This window comes from Vidua chalybeata, chromosome 8, assembly GCF_026979565.1.
Source record: "Vidua chalybeata isolate OUT-0048 chromosome 8, bVidCha1 merged haplotype, whole genome shotgun sequence".
Taxonomy (NCBI): Eukaryota; Metazoa; Chordata; class Aves; order Passeriformes; family Viduidae; genus Vidua; species Vidua chalybeata.
In genome coordinates, this window is record NC_071537.1 from 11,995,395 (window position 1) to 12,021,846 (window position 26,452).

Below are 26,452 nucleotides of genomic sequence, written 5' to 3' on the forward strand. Positions count from 1 at the left end.
CAGTGGAAAAAAACCTCTTTGGATTAGGAGGAACAAAAAGCACTTGCAACTTCGTGTGGGCATGTTTGTTTTTTCTAAACTTTGGCTGAAGTCTTTGTCCTTCCACAAAACGTTCTTCAAAGGTCAGAGCCAAAGCAAAAATGATTGTAGAAGCAGTCTTGATTTGCACATGGAAATTTTGCATTTGGGTACACCAACACTTAAAGTCAACCTGCCATTTACATTACAGGACATACTTTGAAAGGGCAGAACTTCTGAGTAGCTGTAGCCCAGCAGTTTCTTCCTGTATTTTAGCTCTCAACTACTAATTCAATTTATTCCAAATGCTCTGCTTAAATACATTTGATTCTGTGTCTATGATTAAATGACTTAAATCTCAGTCCTATGCTAAGAAATCCAAATGGGCATTTTCAATGGTTATGTGCAGACATGGAAGAAAGGGGTAGAAGGATTCATTAACAAAATTTGATCTTTTCCAAAGATACATACATAATAGATGAAAACCAAATTGGAATAACTCATTCCCTCAAGACGTGACTAATGCAAGATGACATGGATATTATTAACTGTTACATGCAACAACACACAAATATTGCAATCCTTTTAGTAAAACTCCTATTTGGATTATGTATTGAAGGTTACTACAGCAAACATTTGAATTTAAGGAGAGAGAATGCACAAGGAAATAACCAGCTGTACGTTACAGCATGGTTCTTGCAAGGGATGGCACAGTCTCGTCAGCTGTCAATGCACAGAAAAACACACTTAATTCTAATACTTTGAAAAAGATGGATTGCAGGTTTGTATAGAATAATTCATCTTAAAAATTACAACTTGCAAATGAATTTGTCTGAACCTACATCCCTTACACTGGAATGGCAATGTACCTCTAATGCACAAAAGCATTGCAGAAATCTGAAAACGACTCAAGAAAGAAGAATAACCATTCCACACAAAACCAAGGCCTACAAGTATGTGAAATTAGTGACCCCTCCCTAACAATGCTGGATTTTTGCATGGTATCATATAACTAAATGTAAGTTCTAGAGGCAGAAGCTTTGTGAAGAGACTGACAGCAGAATATTAAAAGGTAGTTTACTATCTGGGCACTAGGCCAAGAAGTTGCATATTCCCAGCCCTGGACAGCAGGGAGAGCAGAGCTACTGCTCCAGAGTAATAGGATTACAGCTCAGAGATAACACATAGCCTTTCATCTTCTGATGACCAATATGAAGTTTCAGCCCTGCTTGTGAGGAGTTGTTTCAGTTTCGGATCACCAGCAAACACTTCCTTCCCAACTGTACATCTCCTGTGCAATGCAGCTTTGAAAATTAAACAATATTTACAACTGAAAAAAAAAAAATTAAGTACATCCCTCACCTCTTGTTCAGCCAGCCAGGAACAAAGCTGAGATAAGAGATAGAAAATTGTTCATAACCTTTCCTCCTGATGCCTGATCTCTTGTGAGATGTTACATAACCCCCACTGCATGCTTTGCAGGCAGCAAAACAAATCAATTAAGAAGCTTTTCCTTTCTGACTCATTCTTCTCAACAAAACCATATAGTCATAATCATGGATCATCAAAGTTGTCAAAAGGGGAAAAATACACACATCCCCATTCAGCAAAAGATGCTTTTCCCACATAAAAAGCTCCACTTTTGTGTAGAATTGGGATTGTCAGATCTAGCTCCATATAAATTTTCTGACAGTACTGAAAGGCTGGCCTTGTACAACACAAAGGCAGGAGCTGTTTCTCTGAGCTACCGCAAAGCAGAGATTTCAATCTTTCTTAGAACATATGAATTAAGGGGGGAAAATGTTCTCATTTTAAATTTTAGCAGCTCTATTAAATAAAAATATAAGAAGTAGTGTGGCCTACTGAAACAACTACAGTGGACTTTTGTCTAAGTTTCCTATAATATATTGAACATTTTCCTGTACATTTTGAAACTAAAAAAATCCTGCATGATTGACCAGTATCAAGTGTTCAAAGTTCTTTTCAAAAACATGGAAAGGTGTTCTTCATCAGTGAATTTTAGAAGTCTACCTTAGTCAGATAAAAGGAAACATTAATTCTAACACTAAATGTTAAAAAACATAATTAAAAGTATCAGTTTGAATTCAAGAGCAAATAGCTACTCTTGCAATAATAAACCACAATTTTAACAATAAACCACAAGTTCAGCCAATGAAGATGACAGCAACCACCACAGACTTCTGGAAATTAAGATGAGTCAGTCCTTTCAAAGAGGTTGTTTTTTGCAAGAATCTTCACTGCACGATGTTTGAAAATGTAGTAGTAATAAATTTTTTAAAAGGAGATAATTTCAATTTTTTGTTTAATTATAGATATGGTTGGCCCAAGGAATTAAAGAACAGCTAACTTCAGTTATACCTGCTGAAACTCATTGAAATGACAGATACAGAAGATTTCTTCCAAAGATAATGAAAGGAAGTATCTCCCACAGAAGATGCTACACCCTTGAACTACAGCTGATCAACCAATCATTTTCCCAGCCTGCAAAATGTATCACAGCTACCCTACTGTACAGTTTCTTCTACTTAAAAAGAACTTAATTAAATTCAGTTTCCCTGTTTAATGCTGGGGGGGGGGGGGGGAACAAAAAACAACAACCCTGAAATAGAAATACAGATAAAAGTGCCTCTATTTCCTACAAGCAAATGCTATTCCTACCAAAGTGGAGGCCAGGGTTCAACCCTGACTGCTGAAGCATCTTTATGATCCTGTGGTCTGGTGCTGCCTTTGCGGCTACGCTCGTTTGGGAGCTGTTTCCATGACAACTTCACTCTTTTAACATTATCCTTGTACTTCGTACTTACTGTGGTTCTTCTGCTTCCCCCACAGTTGGTTTCTGAGGATTCCACAAGATATTTTGGGAGTGGTATGAAATATAACTTTCATGTTTAACCTCATGTTTCCCACTAAGTATTCTCATTAATTCTGTGGTATTTTGTGTACTAAGTAGAGTTCTCATCCTGATTGCACATGCTTTGTGCCACTGAAATTAGAAGGAATACTTGAAAAGTACGTAAGCTGAACTGGCAAATATGTGCAAAATAACTGAAGCAATCCTTTAGAGCAAACTTAATAAAGGAGAAGATACCAGATTTCAGCATAATTCTTATTTAAGCAAATACATTTAAAACACAGAGTAAAAAATAAGAAAGAAGTGCTAAATACTGGCAAGAAAAAAACAGCTATGCTGTTCTATAATAACACATGTTATTTTCCCTTCTCTTGCTGCATGATGGCCTTCATAAAAGCAACAGGGAAAACCAGCTGACAATACTGGGAATGCCTTTGTAACTAAAGCATTAGGTGGTATCAGAGGTATATGTGCAGAAGAGTGGTATTTTTTCCCTAAATTCAGTTATAATAACTGTACATCCTACTTGCTAAAGCAGCATCAAAACACACAATACTGCATTACAATCAACTCCTAAACTTGAGAAGGGAGAGGTGTGACAAATTGAGATTTATCCCCACAGTGCTAAGCTGCTTTGCCAGTATCTTTCCCCTGCAGAGGACACTAACAGTTGCTGGCAGAGGTTCTCTGTTTTATCCAGCAGCAATGACAGCCTCAAACTAACTTAAAACCTCCCAGAAAGGCAGTAACACAGTGGATCTTCATCTTGGATAACAAACATCCGACAGTTATTTATTTGGGTTTGTGTCATTAGGAAAAAAACCAACATAATGCTTAATGCTTACCAATTTATTTTAGTGACTACAGCTTAAAATTCAGTCTATTCCAATAATAAACACACCTTTGTTCCAAATGATGTAATTAGGAATGCTTCCAAGAAACAATGTTATCAAGAAATAATTTTTAATCAAACCATAATTACTAATTTCAGCTGTTCCCTAGAATTAAGACAAACAACAAGTCAGAGTTGAAGCTGTGTACAGACTGTTATCAGAAAATTACCCCATTGCCAGGCTGAGAATTTTATGATTTGCTTTTGATAATTTTATGATTTGTCTGAACATAGGACTTAAAAAACCTCCAAGTCCTTCAGCTGGGAAGTTTTTGCTATAATCTTGCTTCTAATCATTAACATCTGTAACGAGCTTTAATACACTGGAGCTCAGAGCCAGCGTTCCTCCTGCTAACCCCTTTTCCCAAGGAGACATTTGGAGCAGCTAAAGCTCACTCTGGAGCCTTCTACAGACACAGACACCTCTGAGTCTTTTGGCTTCATGTAGCACCAAGTCATTTTGTTTACTCACACTTTGCAGACTAGTGTACATCCACAGATGTACAAGTATAGATCTAGTATAGTCCTTTTTTTTCTTTTTTTTTTTTTTTAAATAGAGTAGCTCAGTCAACCCACACTTCCTCGGAGTTAAGTTACAAAACAAAACTGGGATCTGCTTTGCCCAGAGCTTTTTAGCCAGATCAGATGCAAGATGGCTACAGCTGTTTGCTGACCCAGCACAGCCATTCATTATGACAAAACAAGAAAAAAACAGTGCATCTGACTTGAGCATGGAAAATTCTGTCCTTCCTAACTGGATCTCAACAAGTCAACAAAATAATAGAGAAAGAAAAATTACAATTTCTTTGGGCTTTAAGAACCCTTCAACAAAGGCCTTCTGACATGTTACTAGGGAAACTACATAGTCCCAGAAATGCAATGTGGCGTAGTCATTAATTTAAAAAACTTGCTGTCAAAAAAGTAAAGAATATTACTAAAAACTCTACATTTCATATAGCAGAAGGAAGGCATTAAAAGACCTGCACTAAGACAATTTATTTTATGTATTTATTGCAGAAAATGATGACCTATAACAGATGTAACGTAACTGTCATTTAAAGTGGAAACATCTTACTAGCTCAAATATATGTCCAATTTGAGAAAAGGTCCTGTATAATTTGATACTGCAATGTGAGCCATATTTAAATTTCACAATAAGCACAGCTAAATAGCCAGAGGGGAAAGATTAAATGAAACAAGATGAATGAAGCATCATCATCCCTTTTCGTTCTTTGCTCTCCTAAAATAAACGACAACAAATGCAGAATACTTCATATATTTAAGGGAAAAATATAAACTATATAGGCAGTTTAAGATTCAGTGTTTTACAAAGAGATACAGTTGTAGCAGAGGGAAAGGAAATGAGACAATGCATGAATACCACACTGCAACTGGCAACAGCTCTTGCAAAACTATCAAAGCATATATTCTGTTGCTTCATGCATACACTAGTCTGTTAAAATGAAACTTCCTCTATTTCTGAAGGAGTAAAAGAAAGGAGTAGCTTTAGAAAGTTTTAACTAAAAAAGCTGTACATCATTATCCCTCACTTTTAAGTAAAATTGTTACAGAAACAAATTCATATTCTATTTATGGTATTAATATATTTTTAAAATAAAATTTAGAATTCTAGCAGGGAGTCATTCATTCCTTACGTACCATCTCTAAGGCAATCTAACAGAAACCAACTGAAAAGACAGCAACAACAACAAAGAAATCCACAGTTAAGCCAGTGTCATTCAGCACTCAGTAATGTAAACAAGTTCTTTTCAAGTCAGTCCTACCATAATAAACTTTATTAATTATAAAATTAATTCTGCTGGTATGTGCTATTTAATGCTAGTACAGTCTATGACTTGCCAGTAGCTTCTCTTGTGCTGTAAATCCTGACCCTAAAGTTACACGGCACCTCACAAGCACAAAATGAAATTTCAAAAGGTGCCTCACAGTTTAGATGAGCTGGCTACCTTTGTGCTGCAAGTATGGTATCCCAAGAGGTGAGACAGAGCCTTCTCAATAAACATTTGGTATTCCTTGACAACTGGCTATTCAACTACCACAAAAATAGCATTCTGGGTTCTGTAAATGAACTTCATTCATATTCAACACAGTAGTGGAATATGCTGCTTTCTGATGCTGCCTTGCAGATTAACTGTTTTGTTTGTTGGGGTTTTTTTAATTGTTGAATTTAAACAACTAACCAATTATGAAAATTGACTCCTCTGAGAAACTATATGAATGCAAATCCTATTACTGATCAGCTATTCTTAAAGGAAATTTTAATTTAGAAGCATGCTACTGATGATATTTTTCAGATTCTCATGTTTTATGCACTTGCTGTTTGACATTTTACTGATTAGTGTAATTTGTTCAGAATTTACCTAGAATGCTACTGATAAACACAAATGGCCATGGGAATAATTGCATAACTTGATAAAATTATTTTTTAAAAATCCAGATAAACAAATCAAGACAAAATTCTTCATGTCTTTGAAAAGCTCAATGTACAAAATATGCAAAGGAAAACCTACTGCTTTACTCAGACATTTGCAACTAACAAACATTTATCAATATAAGGTTTTCACATAATGTTGGAACACCATTCTTCCTCTGTCAGACCTGTTGAGAGTCATAGTAACATTGAACAGTTAAGCACACAAGATGTTCAGGAAGCATTGTTCTTGCCTCATAACAGTGGGGCAATGTTACTTTTCATGGCACTATGGAAGCTTTATTTTGTCCATGTCCCCAAAAGTGATGTTGCATGGCCCTTAGGAGGAGGTCTTGTTAAGGGAAAACTACTTCATTTCCTTATTCTTCTTCTCCCTCTCTCTCTGTGTTTTTTTTTTTTTTAATTGATTAGTAGGCTGAAAGCTTTTTGAAGCAGAGGACAATCTTTTGTTGTATATTTGTACAGTGAGAGGGAACGAAGAATTCCATTCCCTCTGGAAAATTATCAACGCCACTTTTTGCTCTGAAACACCTTACTCACTCTGAAACTCAATTCAGTTTCTGTACTTTCCTCATACAATGTGGATTTAGTGCCAAATAAGAAGTCTTACAAAATTTTCAATCTTTTTTGGCAGGTATTGAGCATACCCAAAGTAGAAAAGAGAATCACCACCTGAACTAAAACTGGGATCACAGGCTTATAGTCAATTTGCAGTTAAAGACACGCCTAAATGACAAAATGCACCTAGCATGGACATCCGTGGTGCTAAGGAGCCAAACCACTGGCTGATAAAAACACCACCAGCATTTCCTACAAGTACCTTTTTATGAGTAGCTGCTAACAGCAAATGGCTCCTACAACAAGTCTATTTTTCCTTTTGTCCTGACAAAAAGCATTCATCTGACATACCTTAACAACTCCAGAATATTAACATGCAACCCTTTGACAGCTACTGAAGCCAACGCTGACACTGTGCTGTCAATTTTCCCTTACATTAGCAGTGTCACTTGTCTGGCCCTCTCGTGAGCTGGTCTGGGCAGCCAAGAAGATTACATGGACAATCAGCTTTTGCATGGCTTAGTCCTTGAACAGATCAACACGGGGCTGGCAAGCACCAGGCCTGTCACAAGGAAGGATGTGGGAAGGACAACACACTGCCAGAACCGTGCCTGCATCGACCTGCGCCGTCGGAAACTGTTGTGGGCAAGACCCTGACACTCATCATTTCAATGCCACTCCTGGACTTACTAAAATGCACTACTTTGGACAGCAATGTGTTGTTGACTGTTTCACTTAGTAAATATCACAGTTCCACGCTGTTTTAGTGCTTTTTAGGGATTCAGAATTATCTTCTTTATATTGCACTGGCTAAAAGTGAGGTCCTATGTCGGGCCACTAATTTACAGAGCACAAATTTACCAGAGATTAAATTTACTAGAGCATCAATAAACACTGAAACAGACACCACAAATAGTAGAGGAAAGAAGCCTGTACATTAACTCCTTTTTATATTTCATTTTTAAGTGCTAAGGCCAGTGTGTGGGTTTTTTGTTTGTTTTTATTCAAATGCAACACGAAAATCAACAACCAGCTTACTGGGTTCTTAAGCTGAGCAGAACAGCTATATTTGCTACCAAGAGACAGTTTGAAATTCGAGCTACAGCCAAGAGCAAAGGGGACATTGTCAGGTAACCCAGCTATCCCTGTCAACAGGAAACACTTGTCATTTAAATGATGATTTTTAAGCTTTCACACTTTCCTTCCCAGAGAGATGAAAAATAGCAGACAGGTTACTTTTAAATTTAGCTAGTACATCTCCACTAATAGCAAAAACTAGTTAGGAAGAGGGAAAGAGTAAAAAAACTCGGGTTAACTCTGTCAGTATCCATTTCTTCACATTACTGGGATGATTTGAGATTGTTTTGGGGATAATTCCTGTTCCAACTATTCTGACTGTATTTCCCCACGATGATCACAGCTCATGGTGTGCTCTAGCTGCACAGACATGAGCTTCTGACCCTTGACTACCCAGCAATAAAACCCAGAACTGTTTGCCTGAATGGTGAACTCAAAGACTTGTGGCATCCACAGAAGTTAAGCAAGTAAGAGAATGAGAAGGACAATCAAAATTATTAAAGGGTCAAGCAGTTGTCTTATAGTAAGCAGACTAAAAAGGTTGGGCCTCAAACAGGAAAAGCTGAAGGTGGGGCAGGAACATGACTGAACTTTACAAAATAAAAAAAGGCAGCATATGAATTGAATAAATCCTGATTGAGACAATGGTTGTGAAGGAGATGAGGGTTAACTGCAACATTTTAACTTTTGCTGAGCCACTCAATTAACATTTCTCCATTAATGTTTTACTGCCTTTTGATTACAAAGGTATTAACTCTTCTCCTGGTAAAATACTATTTGGAAATACAAGTGAAAAGTTTTCTTCTATAATGCACAGTGTAGATGTGTTAGAGAAAACCTTTGTTTTTACAGCATAAACCTGTTTCAGGAGAATCATTACCTAGGAGATAAAGAAATAATAAAATCCTAAGAAGTCTTGCCAAGTTATTACACTACCAAATACAAAGTTACAGTAACTTTCTTCAGAACACTTTCTGAATCACAGCTATGACTAAACATTTCTACAGACAAAACCCAGTTCCTTAAAGTCCTCCTTAAACAAGGAAGTCTCAGGTCTAAAAGGCCATTTAAAGATATATGAAGAAAGCAAAGGGACAGTGTTCTCCCAGCTCATTACTAATTTGGATGGATTACAACCTAATTCTGCCTTAGGATGGGGATTCACCATTGTTTCCATACCAAGTAAACCAATTGTGATGTAGGCACAATTTCAGTTCTGGGGTAATGGTTCCCCCACAAAAAACTTTACTTTTGTTCACCCACTCATTTTAAATAACTGCATACTTGCAACTTAAGAAAAAATCGTCCTGAAAATAATAAACTTTATTTATTCACGATGGCATTCTTCATTTTCAAATTTTCTGAAGCAGACAAATTTTCAGGATGGACACTTGAAGGTAACAGTCAGTCCTCTGTAGTAACAAGAGATTTAGCAAATTTTAAACATTAATCAATACATTGATTTGACTATTGCAGTATGGTCTAAACTTTTCACTTCTTCATGTTCTTCTCCACAGAAAATAAAGTAAAATTTGAAAATCATATCATAGAATAGCATGCCTCAGGTAGTCAGAATATTCTTACAGCTACATTTTGTGTGGAACTTGATTCAAGCATGAGTCTAGGTTTGAGCAATTTCTTGCTCTAGGCTATAGGCAATCACCTAATTAGAAAATGGCTAAAAGATATAAACATGGAAGGCAGACAGGAAATACTTTGTGTCTCACTCAGCTTCCAAATTACCATTCACATATAGCTGCCTTACATTAACCTCTCTATATACACACATGAAATCCCACAAAATACTGAAAAACACAGTCTTAATCCGAAATACTTAAAAAAAAAAACCAACACCAGGGACAAATCTATAACTTTAATATTTTAACTTGCTTTTACATACATTGGAAACTCCTTCAAGAAACACCATATCCTCCTAAAGCCAAGTATGGTAGTTTAAGCAGGTGAATTAATTATGAAAAGAATCTTACATTAACATTTTATTGCAATTTTTTTTTTTGCTTCAGGTAAATCTTCTGCTGCATACACTTCAGCTGGTTTGTGTCATGAACCTAGAGCATATTCAACAGAAAATCTGAAATGTCAGTAGAAATTAACATTTCCAGTAAAGCCTTCATTTTCTGTTGAAGTGTGAATACCATTACAAAGTGGTTTGAGGTAGCATACTAGCTTTTATTGAATATTAGGCAATTTTTATTGCCTGATATCCTTCAAACATATTCCATAAGTATTTGGGCTTCCTTCTCTCTAATAAAAATTCCTTCCCATTTGTGAGTGGAGAAACTGTATTTCCACATTACATATTTGAGATATATCTGAGACTTAAAATTTCTTTCAAGCATTCCACACTGTAATCATGTTATAAAGTCATTAAATATGAACTAGAATGGGTATTTTATATGGTTTTACAGAAAAATTATAAAGCATCAATTTTTTTTACTCTGTGCTCTTAAATCAATCTGCTTTCTGTGCTATTAATTCCATCTGCTTTGTTTTCTAACTGTATATTTCATGGCTTTTCCATCACTAAACATAGAAAACTGGAACAATCCAAACAGTATCAAAAGAAAAGATAGCACAGGCATTGTAGTTGAGTAATTTGGCAGCTACTGTAAAATAAGACAGTAGGCAAAAGAGGTGAGACACTATGAATTTGTCAACTCTGTATAATCTCAATATAATTAAAGGTTATAAGTACAAAGAAGCAAAGACTGAAAAAGTATTTATAAATTACACATCAGCCACCAGGGTCTCAAGGAATGCATTTAAAATCTCAAATCAGAGAGTTTAATTACAGAGTCCTCTTGAACACAGACACAACTGTCATTGAAGGAAAATGATGTTTACAATCTTAGGAGGTTCTCAAAATGTGGGTCATGGCCCACAAAACATGGAATTCATAAGTGTGTTCTATTTAAACAATGACAAAATCAAATAAAAAGAAATCTCGGACTGGGGATTGGGATAGTTGCAAATACAAACCAAACAAATAATTTCTAAAATATTGTTTACAGGGTGGTCAAAACAATAATTTGAGTCATTATCAACAGAAACCTTTCAACTATTGCTGTGCAACACTAGTGTGTGTTACTACTTGAAGGATTGTAGTTCTGGAGGACCCTGCCAATGATTAAAAGTTTAACCACATGGTCTACAAAACCATTAACAAACCCCAGAAATCAACAAAAACCCCCCAAAAACCCAGAGCAGAATTATTTAATTAAAAGGACTGCATATGATTTAAGATAGAAGAATTATTTCACTAAGTCAGAACAGCTTAAAGAAGCTTCATTCTGCAATCTATTTGTCTTGAAGCAGTCACATTTAGCTTATGCCTGAAATCTGAAGTTTTACTTTCCAGACAAGAAAACACAGTCCAAACAGTTACACAAACAGTTAGATAAGAAATATGATATATCAGATGACATAAAAAAACAAAAGAGAACTTAATAAACATTAATAAAATCAAAGAATGAGTTCCTCTTTACTTAGAGTTTTATACAGTTTACATAACTACGCTCACACCTTGGAAAAGATGACTACCTTACCAAGAACTGATCATAAGCATTCTATAATTATCCTCCACAAATTGTCTGCAGTTTTAGCTCCAAATTCAACAGACAGACAATACATTACTCATAAGTTAAGTATTGTGATGCTGATTTGAAGCCAAGTGATGCAAATATTTCCAAAAAGTGAGACACGGTGCTTTGCTCCTTTTGAATATTTCCTTGCTACAGACAAAAAGGAAAAGTAAGTAACAAGTAGCCATTTCAGTCAAGAAAGTTATCTCAGTCCACAATTTACAGATGGCTTTCTGGCACTACCATTTCCTCAGAAAACTTAGCTGGAGTGACAATGGGTGTAAAGAGCTCTGTAAAGCTTTCCCTTTGACAGATTTCGCAGAGTTTAAAACAGCCATACTGCCTTTTCCTTATCTGGTATCTTCTAATCAGGCTAAAACTGCAATAGTGTGAAAATAAAGGTAACATTGTAGGTCAAGCCACCAAGCTGATCAGCAAGATTACAATCGTTGAACTGTCATGTATCTTTTTTCTGCAATAGTGTGAAAATAAAGGTAACATTGTAGGTCAAGCCACCAAGCTGATCAGCAAGATTACAATCGTTGAACTGTCATGTATCTTTTTTCATCATTCACGGCAGCCCTACAAGACTCAGGCCACTTTTACAGAGATTACTGTTCATAGCAAGTTTTAAGTAAAGTTTAGTTCTATTTTACTTAGACTAAATATTTAAAATATCATATTGGCACCTTATACATTACTCTCTTGAGAGTAAATCAACTCTCATATCCCCTCTATCTACTAATGCCTCAATGGCTAAACAAAGCAACACAGCACTTTAGAGAATATTATTAATTCAGATCTCCTGAGGGCAACTGCACCATTCTACTGCTCCAGTTTAATGAGAGGTCAATTTATATAGTCAATTATGAATGAAAATAAATTAGAAGAAAACATATTTGGTATAGCAAACAATTTTAATCAAAATTGCCAACAGTTCTACACCACTGATTCATTCTTCTGTATTGAACTTCAATTTAGAACATTTTCACCTGCTGTTTCTTTCCAGGTCTGGGCTCATGGCAGAGTCAGCGAAACTCGTTTGTGAAACACCGTGTTTGACTGGAAACTTTCAAATATGAGTTTATCTTCCAACTAGTACCAAACATGTAGGACTTCAGACAAACTCAAGCAACATCTTTCCAGAGGGAACTATATCATTCATAAAGGAATGTCTGCAAAGTTTCAACAGCTCTACCAAATTCTTCTAAAGAATTAGTGGAACTAATGACACCACATAAGTAAAAAGATAAAGAGTAGAAAAAACAAAGCCTATCCGTGCTTCAAGCTTAGATATTAAGTGGTCAAAATCTGTTCCTGGATTTCCTAGGTTACAGATGTAAAATATATCTGCCCTAGGAAGCAGCATGGTACATTACTATCATCTGGTAACTTCAAATTGAAATATGCAACTGCAGGAATTTAGAACATTGTGCTGAAGACCAAAGAAATTAGAAAGTATAAATTCTCCTAGCTCTGTCCTTAATTTGTTTATAGGTCAGACTAATTAATGCATTTTCTAGGATTAGAAAATAAGTTATTATGTTAGTGGTACACAAAAAAGTACTTCTAAGCAGCTAACAACAGTCAGTTCATATTTAAATATTAAAAGGAATGAAGAACACATAGTAATTAAATTATATAATTGGTCCAGTCTTATTAAATCACTACTTTAAAATTCTATTTGTTTCTACCTGCTGTAAAAGACATTAAAACAAAACCTAGCTGTCCTGTAAGCCATATAGGTACATTACAGATAAGATGGTTTCAAATACAAAAACTTAACTTAAATGAAGCAACACCATTGGGTTATTTGACTTGAAGAAACACTGTTGTCAAAAGTCCACTATGACCAGCCAGAGGTGAGTTGGTACTGGCCACTACTACCAATAGAAGTAAACATGACCACTTAATGTAGTTATAATTTTCAGAAGATAATGCAATTGGTTAATGCTGTTCACCATGAATAGGGTTATCAGCTTGCATAGAATTTCTTCTCTGAACCTAAAGAAAAAAGTTTTTTTTTTTAAACAAAGAACCAGTTAATTGCTCAGAGATGGAAAACTTGTGCTAGTAACTTCATATGAAGTTTTCATTTTGTTTTCTGAACTCCTATGACAATTTTGTATACACAATGCTTCCAACATCTTAGATTTAGTGTAACGGATGAGATGATATAAAGGGGCAGAACAGTTCGAACAAAGAAGGCTGAATGAAATTCCAAGTCAGACAAGTCAAAAAGATTCCTTAATAATAATTAAAATATATATATACTATGTACTGTCTCTATATACACATACCATATATTCTGTCTAATATCATATAGTGCCACATATGTTTTACCTTTATAGAATCTGTTCCCATAGAAGACTTAAAATTAGTACATTCGTGCAGATGGTACCCATAATAATCATAATCATGGCCAAAAGTACATTAATTTCTTGGAGGAGTATCCTCTAGTAAAGAGCTCAGAGATGACAACAACTAGACACTATGAAAATGCCTTTCTGCAATGTAACTCTTCTATATGAGTGTACAGTGTTCTTACTGCCAAAAGAGGCTGGCAAATTTTACTGAAATATAGGCCCAAGACTTTATTTAATTCAAAAGGTTAACTGAGGAAGATAAACATCATTAATGAAAATGCAGATATCTGCAGCAAGAAAGAGCCACACATCACATCAGGCACTTGAAAGGTCTGTTTTCACACCATCTGAATATTTACTTCTGGGAATTCAGAAAATAGTTTAAAGCTGATGAAAGTCGTGAACAGACTGATCTACCTGACAGCAATGTTTACAATGTGCACAGAACTGTGATTTGACACAATAGGGTACTAGAACACACAATACAGCAACATGATATAATAATGTAGCTACTTTCTAAAGCAAACTGATTATAATTACAATAAGAGCCCATGTTTTCCCAAGGCACTTAATCTAATCAAATCAAGAGCAGTTTCAAACTGTCCCTCTTTTGTTTTACACAGAATCACAGCAGTTTTTTGTGTCTGACTGCCAAATTTCAAAGTTGAAATCAGCCTCCAGTGCTAATATTATGCATCTCCAGTGTCTGTCAGAACTCTAGCAGTCCACTCAGTAATTCTAAATAATCCATGAAAAGCACATAAAAGAGATTGGAAAAAAAATCTATCATCAGGAAACTCGAAATTCTCTTCAAGGGCCATCACCTGACGCTGAAGTAGTGCAAGGATCTATAAAATGTAAAAGGACAGAAAACCACACCATCATTCATTAGCCAAGAGCAAAAAGAAAACAGCCTAAAAGTGGCCTCTTTGAAGAGCCTGAAAAGGGCCAGAATAAAAAGTCCTACACGGCTATAAACCTTTGCCATCAGTAATCTGCAATTACAGAGCTCCTCTGATCACAAGAGACTTGCAACAGCAGTTGAAACAGAGTATTTCTAAACATTACTTACAAGTCTGTGAATACAAATGTATGAATTGTCAGAACTCAAAAAGCCTTAGAATGCTGCAACAAACAGCTTCAAAGGAAATAAGTTCTTCTAGAAATTTGGCTAAGGTATTAAAAAAATAAGCAAGATCCTTGTACTTGATTGCAAAGAAGAAGAATGAATCACAAGTTTTCAATGACCTTAAGACTTCTGTACACAAAACTAATTATCACTGGACAGCATTTTTAAGTAAATAATTTAATCAGCAAGGCTTCCCAGTACTGTCAGAATCATTTAGAGTTGGTTTTGAGCTGTTATTTAAATATTTGACACTTTGTTCAGAAGATCAGTTACACAACTAAACCAATTATTCCTCTATGGGAAATCATAGCATGCAACCAACCTAACCTACTTTTTAGAAATTCAAAGTATACAAAGACTTATTTATATGGCAATTCCATTTTAACATGCATCTGCCAAAACGCTGTCACACACAGATCCTAAGATCTTAAACAAAGGCAAATGTACTTTTGGCAAATGTAACTGACACTGGGGTGATGGGGGGGTTGGCAAATAAAACAAAATCCATTACACAAAATGAAAACCCCAACCCCCACACTTCCATTACCTAAAGACAAAGTCTTTAAGCATTCTTGAGAGCTTTGTTCTGGCTTTTAGTTCTGAATTCAAAATTTGAGAAGGAATTGAATGTCTATTCCTGCAGCTTGTCATTTGAGGTGTGTATATCCATGAAAGAACAACCTAACACACCTTTCTTGCTTTCCACACTGTTTCTTGGGAAGCACGCTCAGGTGCAGGAACACAAGTAAAGTTTGTATCTGAGTGTAAGCCTCCTTCTCAAACTAGATGGAAACAAAAAGGATGCTGATGAACACATGCAGTAACCTACCATTTTTTTTTAAATGGGGAATTTTTTCCAGGAATACTGCCTGTTAATTCTCATAAGGGTGAACTTCAACAAGTTGACCAGAGTAACCACATCTGTAATTCTGCCTACGAACAATTTCAACAGTGAACTCTGTCATTTCAGTCAGAAATAAATCTCGAAGTGAAAAATGACATCCCAGTGAAAAACATTCTCCTGTTTGTGTATAGAGTACACTGAAATGCAAATTTTACCAGCTGCCTTGCTCAGACACCTTACTCAAGTACTATTGCTAATACAGACATGCCTACAGATGAAGTGAGAAGAGGTTTGAGGATGGGAGGGGAAGTGCACGTGGGGGAAGAGGAAAACACATTTAGAATTACATCTGAGGCATATTTTCAGAAAATGGGAATCAAAACTCCACTATGAAGCTCAAACTAAAACTTTAATACTCTGGAAGCGCTGTTAGAGATGTTATGTTTTTGTGGTGAGCAGGCTTTATGATAGAGCAACTTCAGACACATTCCCATCCATTTAAGAAAAAAAAAAACAGAACTCTGATCTTCAAAAATGACATAAGAACCACCATCTAGACTGTGTATTACACCAGCACCTAAATCAACTAGATGTTCTTAATATAGAACATTGACATAAATTCCTTGGGTGAAATGACCCCACCTAACATTCTGACCGTACTGTGGCACTTCTGCTCAAATATACAAACAGGTGATACCACCACAGTACAATAGAACCTAAAATAACTTCTACCAAAAATAGCACAAGTTTCATGAGCACCCAGATTTCATAAACTCTCAAATGCAGTACTCTAAATATGTTTCTTGACCGAATTAGCTCTCAGAAACACTGTAAATGCCATCCTCTCGTGCTATTTTTTCTTAGTCTCCAGAACCTGCTCCAGAGCTTCAATTCATGTCAGTTCCCAATTCTCTCATGCTTATCCATCAGGATGTTTTTTCCACGCTATCCAAACCAAACATGGAGCATTAACACCCTTTTAGAAAGGGGCAACGTAGCTGAAGATTTGCCTGAAAGCTAACTCTTGTCAAACACCAGCAGGGTTGTATCTATGTCATTGTAGTCGACTTGGCTTGATAAATTCTAGATAAGCATCCTTAAAAACCCTACTTGTACGAGTACACTTGAAGATTTAAAGAGCAAACAACTGAGAGAAGTTAGGAAATCCAACACATGGATTCCGGCACACAGGGAAAGCCAAGAGAACACAGGTCTTTAATTCAACTCCACATGGAACAAGATGGGAGAATGCCCAGTGAAGCGACGACAGCCTGACTCGGTACACTACACATGAAGCAAAAAGACAGTTTTACTGTTCATAGTGTTCCTTCCGTACAGGGAAAAAAAAAAAAAGTATGAACTTGGATCTAAGAAAATGCAGTCTTTGTAAGGTTAGGAGCCATACTGTACACGAGTCCCAAAAAAAACCCCAAAACACAGAGAGAAGTGAGCAGTCCAGCAGCGGGCAGGGTGGAGCAGAAGGCGGGACAATGACCTAATAGGTCTTTTCTATCTTTAGTTTCACGAGGCTCCGTGGCCAAGAGGCGCCGGGATGCCCCGCTCTGCCTCGGGCCGCGTCCCCGCTCAGCGCCCCAGCCGAGCTCTCCCGAACTCGGCGCTGCCAGCAGGAATCCCGAGGTGAGGAGCCGGCAGACAGGGAGCCCGAGGCAGCGCTGCAGGCACAAGCAACGCTCCGAGTCACTTTTCAGCTATGGGAACACAAGCGACCCGCGCTGCCCGCCCTTACCTTGAACACTTTACCGAAAGCACCATCGCCCAGCTCTCCTATGATTTCCCAGAACTCCTCAGGGTTCAAATCCCTCTTGACGTGCTCGTATTGTTTCTTCTTCTTCTCGCCGCCCAGCTTGAAGATCTTACGAAAGTTGAAGAAGGACATTTTGGCTGCAGCCGAGGGATGGGGCGGCCGCCGATGCCCCCTCCGCCCGCCGGGACCACCTGGCGCGGGCGGTGATGCCGGGCGCGATTCCCACGCGGAGACCAAAGTCTTGGCGTCGCCCGGGAAGCGCCGTCACCGCCGGGCGCTGCGGGGAGACAACAGCCCGCGATGCCCCGTACGGGGCCGGGCTCGGCGCTGCTCTCCTCGACGGGCTCGGCGGTCCCTACTCGGCCGGGCCGGTCACCATCGCGGCAGCAACAAGTGCCGGGCTCCCTGCTCGGGACGGGCGGCGGCGGAGCCGGAGGAGGGGTCACGGCTCCGATGGGAGGGGGCAGCTGCTGCGCGCCGGGCAGCGGGGAGCGGTCACGTCCCGCCTCGCAGGACGGGGCGGATGCAGGGAGGGGCGGAGGCTGCTCCGCTCCAGGCTCCCGGCCGGTGTCCTCGCGGAGCGGCGTCCCGGGGTAGCACAGCGGCCGAAAATGACGCTTCGCTGCCGGCCTCTCTCCCACTCGCTCGCTCGCTCCCTCGCCCTGTCGCGGAGCGGGGCCCGGGCGGCTCCGCTTCCTGCGGGGCGGCACCGGCGGCACCTCCGCCCCCTCCGCCCTCGCTCCCGCCCGCCGCCGGCGCGTGCGCCCCGCGCTCCCGCCCCTCTTCCCGCGCTCCCGGAACCGCCTCGCGCCCCTCCCGCCGCTCCGCCGCCAGCGCACGCGCAGCAGCGCGCGCCCCGCCGCTCCCCCTTTCCCCCCGCGCGTGCGCACGCGCCGCACCGGCAGCACGCGCGGCCCTCCCCCGCCAACGGCTCGGGCCCGGCACAGGCGGGGGGAAGGGGCGGGGCTTGCTCTGTCCACGTGACGCGGCCGCGGCGGCCCCAGCCAATAGGAGCGCGCGGAGGCTCCGGGCGGGTAAGTCGGTGTCGGGCTCAAGATGGAGGGGGCGATCTCACCCCCCCCCCCGAAGCTCAGAGCGGCGCTGGCGCGGGGATCGAGTGCTCGTCCCTCCCTCTGTCCCTTTAGTCAGCTGCGTGCCGTTACGGGAGGGGCGTGCGGCAGAAGGGCCCTTTTTCCCCTGATCCCGGAGGACGCCCCTCGCCTCCCTCCCTGCCGCGCCGCTGTCCCGTGCAGGGGGGGTGTCCGCAGCCCTGTGGCGGAGGGCGATGTTCCCTAGGCGGGGACAGCTTCCCCTCAGTGCTGCCTGGGTGCCCTGAGCCCCCAGACCCGCCGCGGGAGCCGAAGGGCCGTGAGGGGCTCCCTCTGCGTGTCAGGAGCCTTAAGTGGGCCGGTAGTGCCTCCTGGGGGGCTGGGGCTTGGACGTGCAGCTCTGAGGAAAGTGTTGGTAGCAACAGACGACGTTTGAAAACTTTCTTTTGTTTGTGGTCCGGTGCTGTCCCTAGACCTGCTACTGGTTTATCTTCTGTCATAGCAGGGTGTGACGTTCTTGTGCTGCCCATTTGGTATCTTCGGTATCTTATTTAATCACTGGGACAGGCCTGAATTTCCTTATCTCACAACCTTCTCTTCCCACAAGTGTTTCCTTCCTCACCCTGAAGTATAATTGTATTTTAATAGTTGTGTTGTGTCCACGCCACCCAATGCGGGGCGTTTCCTCACTTGACAGCAAGAGGCGTTCCCGTTGCCTGGATTAGGGCAATTAGCAGACGTGGGGACAGAGTTTGGGCTGTGACAAGGCTGGAAGTCGATCCAGCAGCAGCTGGGGCGATGCTGAGACCTCAGAGACATCTGACAGTGAGACAAACACCCAGGGAAAATCGTGTAATGCCGTATCCTCGTATGAACCTGAGTGCCTGCAATTGCCATTAACTTAAGCTGCATGATGAGCTTCTGAAGATCAAGCCTCTGGTGTGCATCATTCCCCAGATCATTTTATTAGCGTGACAATAGTTTCTATATAAGGAGGATAGTCCCTGTGTAAATTCAGTAATAATAATGAGGCATTGAGATGCCCCTGACACAAAGCGCTTATGAATTGAACAACAGGGTTCTGTCATGAGTCAATTTCTTTAAACTGTATAAAATCAGTTTCACGGGTAGTCCCACCCTATGAATAGAGAGCCTTTCAAGTACTCTTGCTAAACTGATTTGTTGTAATAATCAGCGTTTGTTTTTCAAAAATGATATTCGGCTTTATGGGCTCCTTGTACTGACAGCTTGGCCACAAAACGTAAAACTGCTCAGGGGGGTGTTAAGACCAAGACTCTTTATGTGTGTGAGGGCAAAAACAAGAAATAACTGCAATCCAAAGGAGCTGTTTTATCTCCCGTGATCTGGCTGGCTGACTCCACCTATTAATTTCATAGTGAAGTTTCATTCAGATAGTTTGAATTAAATACAATAATAAAGAGAGTGTTACCAGCAGCAGTTTAGCTTCTCACATCTTAATTTTTAAAGTTCAGTTTCTTTTTCCTCTCTAATTTTTCTTTTGCCACTTCAGGTGGGATGATAGCATTGATTTGGATATTAAAATACAATGATGGCTTAAATAATAATTCTCATTAATATTTGTGATTTAATATTTTGATTTTAACTTGCTTTCTATTGGATAAAAAGTGCTTTGGGACTAATTTCTGCAGGTTTATTTAAACTGACTGCTTTATAGAGGATGGGGGAATAAAGGAATCCAAAGCCATAGCATGAATTCCTTGTACTGAGGCAGGATTATCTTTTCTTTAGCCTCAGGGTTAATGGCAGTGGAGTGTGAGGGGGGCAGATGGGGGGTGTTTATATGTGAATGTTAGAGTTTATAATAACTGGAAAGAAATGCAAAACGAAAAGAAAAATTGGTAAGTTATATGTGAAGAAGAGAAGTTGAGCTGGCAGCTGTGGGCTGGGATAGCAGGGCCTGGTTCTGCCTCAGCTCTGTTACAAACGCTGGGCTGTGCAGAGTTCACACGCAGCACCTCTGCCCTGTGTGGGTTCCTGTGTGACAACAGAGGCTCGCTCAGAGCAGAACGGTGGTGCCATCCTACCAAGGACTGAACGTTAGCAGGTGCTGCATGTCTGCTGCTTTAGACTTGTATAAACAGTCTTCCTGTTCCAGAGAGCTTTTAATTCATATGACATTGAAAATATAAGATGAAAGTCTGGTACGAGAAAGGAGCACTTAATCTAGTGATAAGGCTTTGCTTTTAACTTCTTTCTTACTCTTGAACAAGTAATTCAAGATAAAACCAGGATATATGAAAAGGAAAACTATGACTCCATCTCATTCTTTCCCTTATTCTTTCATTCTGGAGTTACAGCTTGCCACTCAATTCTGAAAATAAACTCCATAAGGTGAAGGTTAAGTGCTAGTAGCAAATCCTTCCCAATTTGCTGTGACTTCCTGGTTTGGAGGAGTCTGTATGAAGCCTGGATTTTGTGTGTGTGTTTTTTTTTTCCTGATAGCATTTCTTAGGATTGTAAAAGTTTCCAGATGGTAAGGATAAAAAGGTAAAAGTGAATTATATTAAATTTCTCCTTTAGGAATTTAAAGCAATGCTTTTTGAAAATTCATTGTTTCCTTTAAATGTCAGAAGAAGATGTTAAAGTAAAGATGTTAAAGAGCTATGTTGATTGTGCATCACATATACTGGCTTAAAATAGCTGTAAACTCTTTATGACAATATTTTTCATCTCTTTGTGAATTAGAAATCTCCTTTATACTTCCTGCTGTTTAATATCACCATCCTTTCTCATTGACTCAATCACTTACACTTGCAACTGTTCCTAACTCCCTCTTTAAGTTGTTTCTTTTAAACTGCTCCAATTTCTCTTAATTGAAAGTAAACACTTCAGAAATTTAATTTGAAATGTGTTCTTCACAAGATTTATTGCCCTTTTGCTGCAGTCCTACATTCTGTCTTCAGTTCTTTCAAAATATTGAATGGTATATTTTTATATTGTCTTGACTTTCTGTCCACCCACACTTTCACTGATCTCCAAAATTCTTTCTGGTGACTGAGCTCATGGAACTGCTGTAAGGTCACAGGTGGCTTGTTTGTGGTTAAATCTGGACTGTAATTCTTGTTTCATCCGTCTTAATATGTCTGTCACCTTTGGCACTCAGCACTGTCCTGTTTCCTTTAATTTATGTACCCCATGTTTTTATTGATGTTTTCTAGTAATGTGGTGGCATTTTTTCATCGGCTCTGCCATTTCTCTTCCGATCTGTTCCCAAAGTTAACATTTTGTGCTGTATTGGGCTCATTTCAGTTCTAAGCACCAATGCAGCTTCTAGATCACTGTAGTGATCCCCAGTGCAGGGGGATGATCGCTGTCCTGGAACTGTGGCCACACTGTTTCTGATAAAGGCCAGGATGCCGCTTGCCTTCTTGGCCACCTGGGCAACTCCTGGCTCATGATAAACTGCTGTTGACCAGTGCCCTTGGGTTCTTTTCCTCTGGGCCACTTTCCAGCCACTCTGTCTCAGCCTGTAGCCCTGCATGGGGTTGCTGTGACCCAAGTGCAGGACCTGGCACTTCCCCTCCTTGAGCCTCACACCACTGGCCTCAGCTCATTGATCCAAGCTGCCCAGATCCCTCTGCAGAGCCTCCCTGTCCTCCAGCAGATCAACACTCCTGCCCAGCTTAGTATTGTTTGTGAACTTAGTGAGGGTGCACTCGGTCCCCCATCCAGATGATGGATACAGATATTAAACAGGGCTGTTCCCAGCTCTGATCCCTGGGCACAGCCCTTGTGGCACTGCTCACCACCACGCTCTGGGCCTGGCCCTCCAGGCAGTTTTGTAGCCAGCAAAGAGAGCCCCTGTCCAGGCTTTGGGCTGCCAGCCTGTCCAGGAGAACACTTGGAACACAGTATCGAAGACTTTTCTGAACTCCAGGTGGACAACATCCACAGCTTTTCCCTCATTCATTGGGTGGATCATCTGGTCATGAAAGGAGGTCAGGAGATCAAGCAGGACCTGCCTTCCCAAAAGCCATGTTAGCTGGGCCTGACCCCTTGGTCATCCTCTACATGCTACATATACAACACTCCTAAAGCCTTTCTAATAAATGTACCATTGATATAGCTGTGTCTTAGAGACTTCTCTTTCTGTTATGCAGAACAAAAAGAGACTTAGTTTTGTACTCAGTATTTTATAAACATTTATGATATGAGTAACAGGAATAGTTCAGTCATAAATAATACAAACAGGAAAAAAATTAGAATACCAGAGGTTGAACACTCAAGAGCTTGCCCATATCTTAGCCAGAATCAATACTCAGGCTCCTATCAATAACCTGGGTATACTACTATTTATTATATGCTTTGGTTTTTTTAACCGCCTTACTGGAGGACCAGTTAATCTAAGAATTTCCATAGAAGGATGTGGCATTTGGAAGCTTCAACATGCAGTAAAAAAACATTGAATGTTAAAATGTTTAGGAATAGGATTAGTCTAATTTTGGCTTCAGAAAAGTCTGTGTGTTTAATCTAAATTTGCCATACTTTTTCAGCAGTCAGTGGGGAAATATATCTTCACAGGGCAATTCACCTTCCCCGTTTTAGATACTTATCTTTATCAGAGTATTTGTCTGTGTAAGCTGAATTTTCCTGGTAACATATAATGGGAGTTCTTCCTACCTATAGAGACTCCACTGCCAGCAGAACTCTTGGAGTGAGTGCATTTCTCTTGATGTCAGCAACACTTCTGGGAATGATGACAGAGCAGATATAAAAATGCCAAATTACCTGAATGTTTCCAAGCAAACCTGTGATGGTTTATTAAATGGACTTCATCTGAAATTAAATGGCAGAAGAAAAAAGCAATAATAAAAATATCAAAGTTTGAATAAGGATCAGATATTTCAACAAAAAATACAAGAATATTTCTTGGAAACATGTCATGTCAAAAGCATTCAAGTTTTAACATGTTGACTTTATTGAAGCTATAGCAAAAAAAATGTTTTTTTCTTATTGCTTCCAGTTGATCTACAAGAAAACCCTCTTCAAGACTGATATTCAGAAATAGTCATATGTCTTTGTAGGGGAGTGAGAAGCAAACCTCAGATTTAATGGAATGCATCAACAACTTGAAACTTACATAGCTGATTCTCTTTGATTAATTGACTTCTGCAATTAAGAACTTCAGATCCTTATGATAAAGCTTTTCAAGAAGGCCACATGCCTTTTGGTTTGTATTTAACTCAAAAAGCTCCTTTTGTAGGAATTTTCAGTTAATATTAAAATACTGAGCTGCACTGGTGGATAGTTGCATATTTTTCATACAGTAGTTAGTCTAATAAAAGTTCTCTCCATACTGTGATGACTGTAACAATTTTTCACAGAACCACACAGGACTAAGTCCATCTAGAACACTCTCTTTTTTTTTCAATAATAATAATAATATCCTTTGAAATACTACTACTTTTAGCTATAGTGCTGTATTCCTTCTAACCACTTTAATAATTTGAGGTTATATTTCATTTGAAATGAGATTGATTTGATCAAAACTGTACATGAACACAAAGCAAATTATTTAAAACTTGTGGAGCCCCCTCCATCTGATAGCTATTAGAAGCTTTAGTTAAATCACATGAAAGCAAATAGTGCACCATGATTGCCTTTCCTCCAGATGGTAATTAGACATTTTCCTCTTGCATAGCAGTCACGAGCTGATTTGCTCTTTTTGTTTGTGGCTTTCAAATTTGCATTAGTTCACATAGTAGCTAGGATTAGAAATTTATTAAGGGATAAAGATAGCTTTGCATCTCAGTATTGCTCTCAGTCAATACTGGCACAAAAAATGTCTGAACAGAAAGCCCACATGTATTGCTGCTTTTCTTTCCCTAAATCCTGATTTTCTTTTCTTTCACTGTTTCCCAGGAGCCTTTTTTTTCCAGAATGGACTTTGTGTTCTCTTGTGATCCTGATCAGCTCTGGAATCTTGAGACCAAATAACTTGTTCTGTAATATGAAAATTAATTTTTTTTTTTAAATTATGGCTGGCTGGCTGGCCAGCCATCAGACCCAATCCTGGCTATGTGGTAAGGATAACCAGGAAGTTTATTATGCCTTCTACAATTAGTATTAAAAACATATCATCCTGTCAAATAGGGAACATTTCCTACACACACAATAAAGGAAAATTTGACAACACTAAAGACTTGATTTCCTAGTAATATCCCAAAAAGAGACATTTCAGTGGGATAATACTGCAGATATGTCTACTAGCAAAAAGGGGAAATAACAAAGAATATGAGATACCAACCGTTTACTAATGTAAAGCTAGACTTTAAAATATGAAATGATTTTACTCTAAAAAGCTAAGCTTTTCTTTGCATAATGTTACTTTTGCATTACAACCATGTTTATAATAATTTCTGTGTACAATGTTCTCTTTTTACCTAGAAAATGAGGAAAAAAAATAGTTGACTGTTGTAAAGTAGAATTTGGTCTCCTGTAGGATCTCATTTCGGTACAGCAGCAATGAGTGGAGCTGCAATAATATGGCAATTGTTAAGGCAAACAGCAGCTACTGTGTGTCCAACAATAGTCTGTGCAAACTTTGGCCACTAGCACTTGCTTATGACAGAACAGAGTATTGTGATGTGATGCACTTTTTGTCTCAAGTGTCCTGAAATGTTTATTTTTTGACAGAAGGGATCTTTAATAGCTAATCCTCAAAATTATGTTTTATAGTACACTGTGTGATATTTATGGATTAAGCCAAAAAAAGCCCATTACATTACACGGACTGAATTGTATGAGGAAATAAAATTTTACATGAAAAATAATTCCTGTGGCTTCTGACTGAGCACTAATGCATTTTTCTGGATAGAGTATACAGGAGTGACTTCCTTTCAGAGCATGAGGTAGGAAATGGCATTTATTCAAATTCAAATGCAATTAAGGAGACACTTAAATTAGTTTATAAAAGGCTGTTGTTTTCTTTACATACCAAGAAGTCGGAAATAGTAATGAGTTTATCATGTTAACTATGACAGTGATTCATGGAAGAAGTTACAGCCACAGGGAGTTATTTTCTTTCCAGTATCTAAATAACGTTCTGTCCATTTCATGCCTTTCAATGGGATTTGGAGCAAGGTTTTAAAGATGGGCGAAAACCAAGTCATAAGTTAATTACTTTGAAATCTCAGGTTGTAATGGAGTGCTCTGTAGTGCAATGAATGTTCATATAAATTCTGACTTATTCCAGAAGCTGTTCTAATTTAGACCAGATGCATAAACCAGTTTAAAGGGGAGGGAGGGAAATGAACAGGAATGCTTGCCTCTAGAAATTGAGTCAAACTTGTGGAGTTCACAGGCACAGTAGCCTCACAAAGCTATTAATCAATGCTTGTCACTTCCATGCAAATTTCTGAAATTTGAAAATGTTCATTCAGGAGGTGACGCTAAATCTATGTTACACTGCTAAAACAGAGTAGGAAAGGTAACTTTTTATTCTCTTTTCTCTGTTAGTTAATTCCTTTGTGTTGTATCAGTAAATTACAGAATCACAGAATGGATAAGCTTGGAAGGGTCCAACCTCCTGCTCAAGCAGGGCCCCTTAGACCACATTAGTGAGGATTCTGTCCAGACGATTCTGGAATGTCTCCTGTGAGGGAGACTCCACATCCTCTCTGGGCAGTCTGTTCCAGTGCATGTTCTCCCACACAGATTTCTTGATCCATGGGAAATTGTATCTAATGCATGGGACAAGGATCAGAAAGAGCTACTTCTGCTGGTTTCTTTGTTACACACTTCCCTGTTAGTTTTTTCAGAATCATGCTTTTGGAAAATTGAGTTT

At 39.2% G+C, this 26,452-nt stretch overlaps 2 protein-coding genes across 6 annotated transcripts in view; one reads left to right on the top strand and one right to left on the bottom strand.

Annotated features, from left to right (window-relative positions):
* SLK (STE20 like kinase) overlaps positions 1-18,293 on the bottom strand; it is a 49,546-nt gene extending 31,253 nt beyond the window's left edge. For all 3 annotated transcript variants that reach the window (XM_053949497.1, XM_053949498.1, XM_053949496.1), the window contains exon 1: positions 17,558-18,293. In XM_053949497.1, coding sequence (XP_053805472.1) covers positions 17,558-17,707 — 150 coding nt within the window. In that variant the 5' untranslated portion in view covers positions 17,708-18,293. The remainder of the gene's footprint in view (positions 1-17,557) is intronic.
* Positions 18,294-18,506: 213 nt separating this feature from the next.
* STN1 (STN1 subunit of CST complex) overlaps positions 18,507-26,452 on the top strand; it is a 39,028-nt gene continuing 31,082 nt past the window's right edge. For 2 of the 3 annotated variants that reach the window (XM_053949499.1, XM_053949501.1), the window contains exon 1: positions 18,507-18,609. The gene's annotated coding sequence lies outside the window, so the exon portion shown is untranslated. Of the gene's footprint in view, positions 18,610-18,719; positions 19,564-26,452 lie in introns of those variants that run through there. The other variant, XM_053949500.1, reaches the window with a different exon arrangement.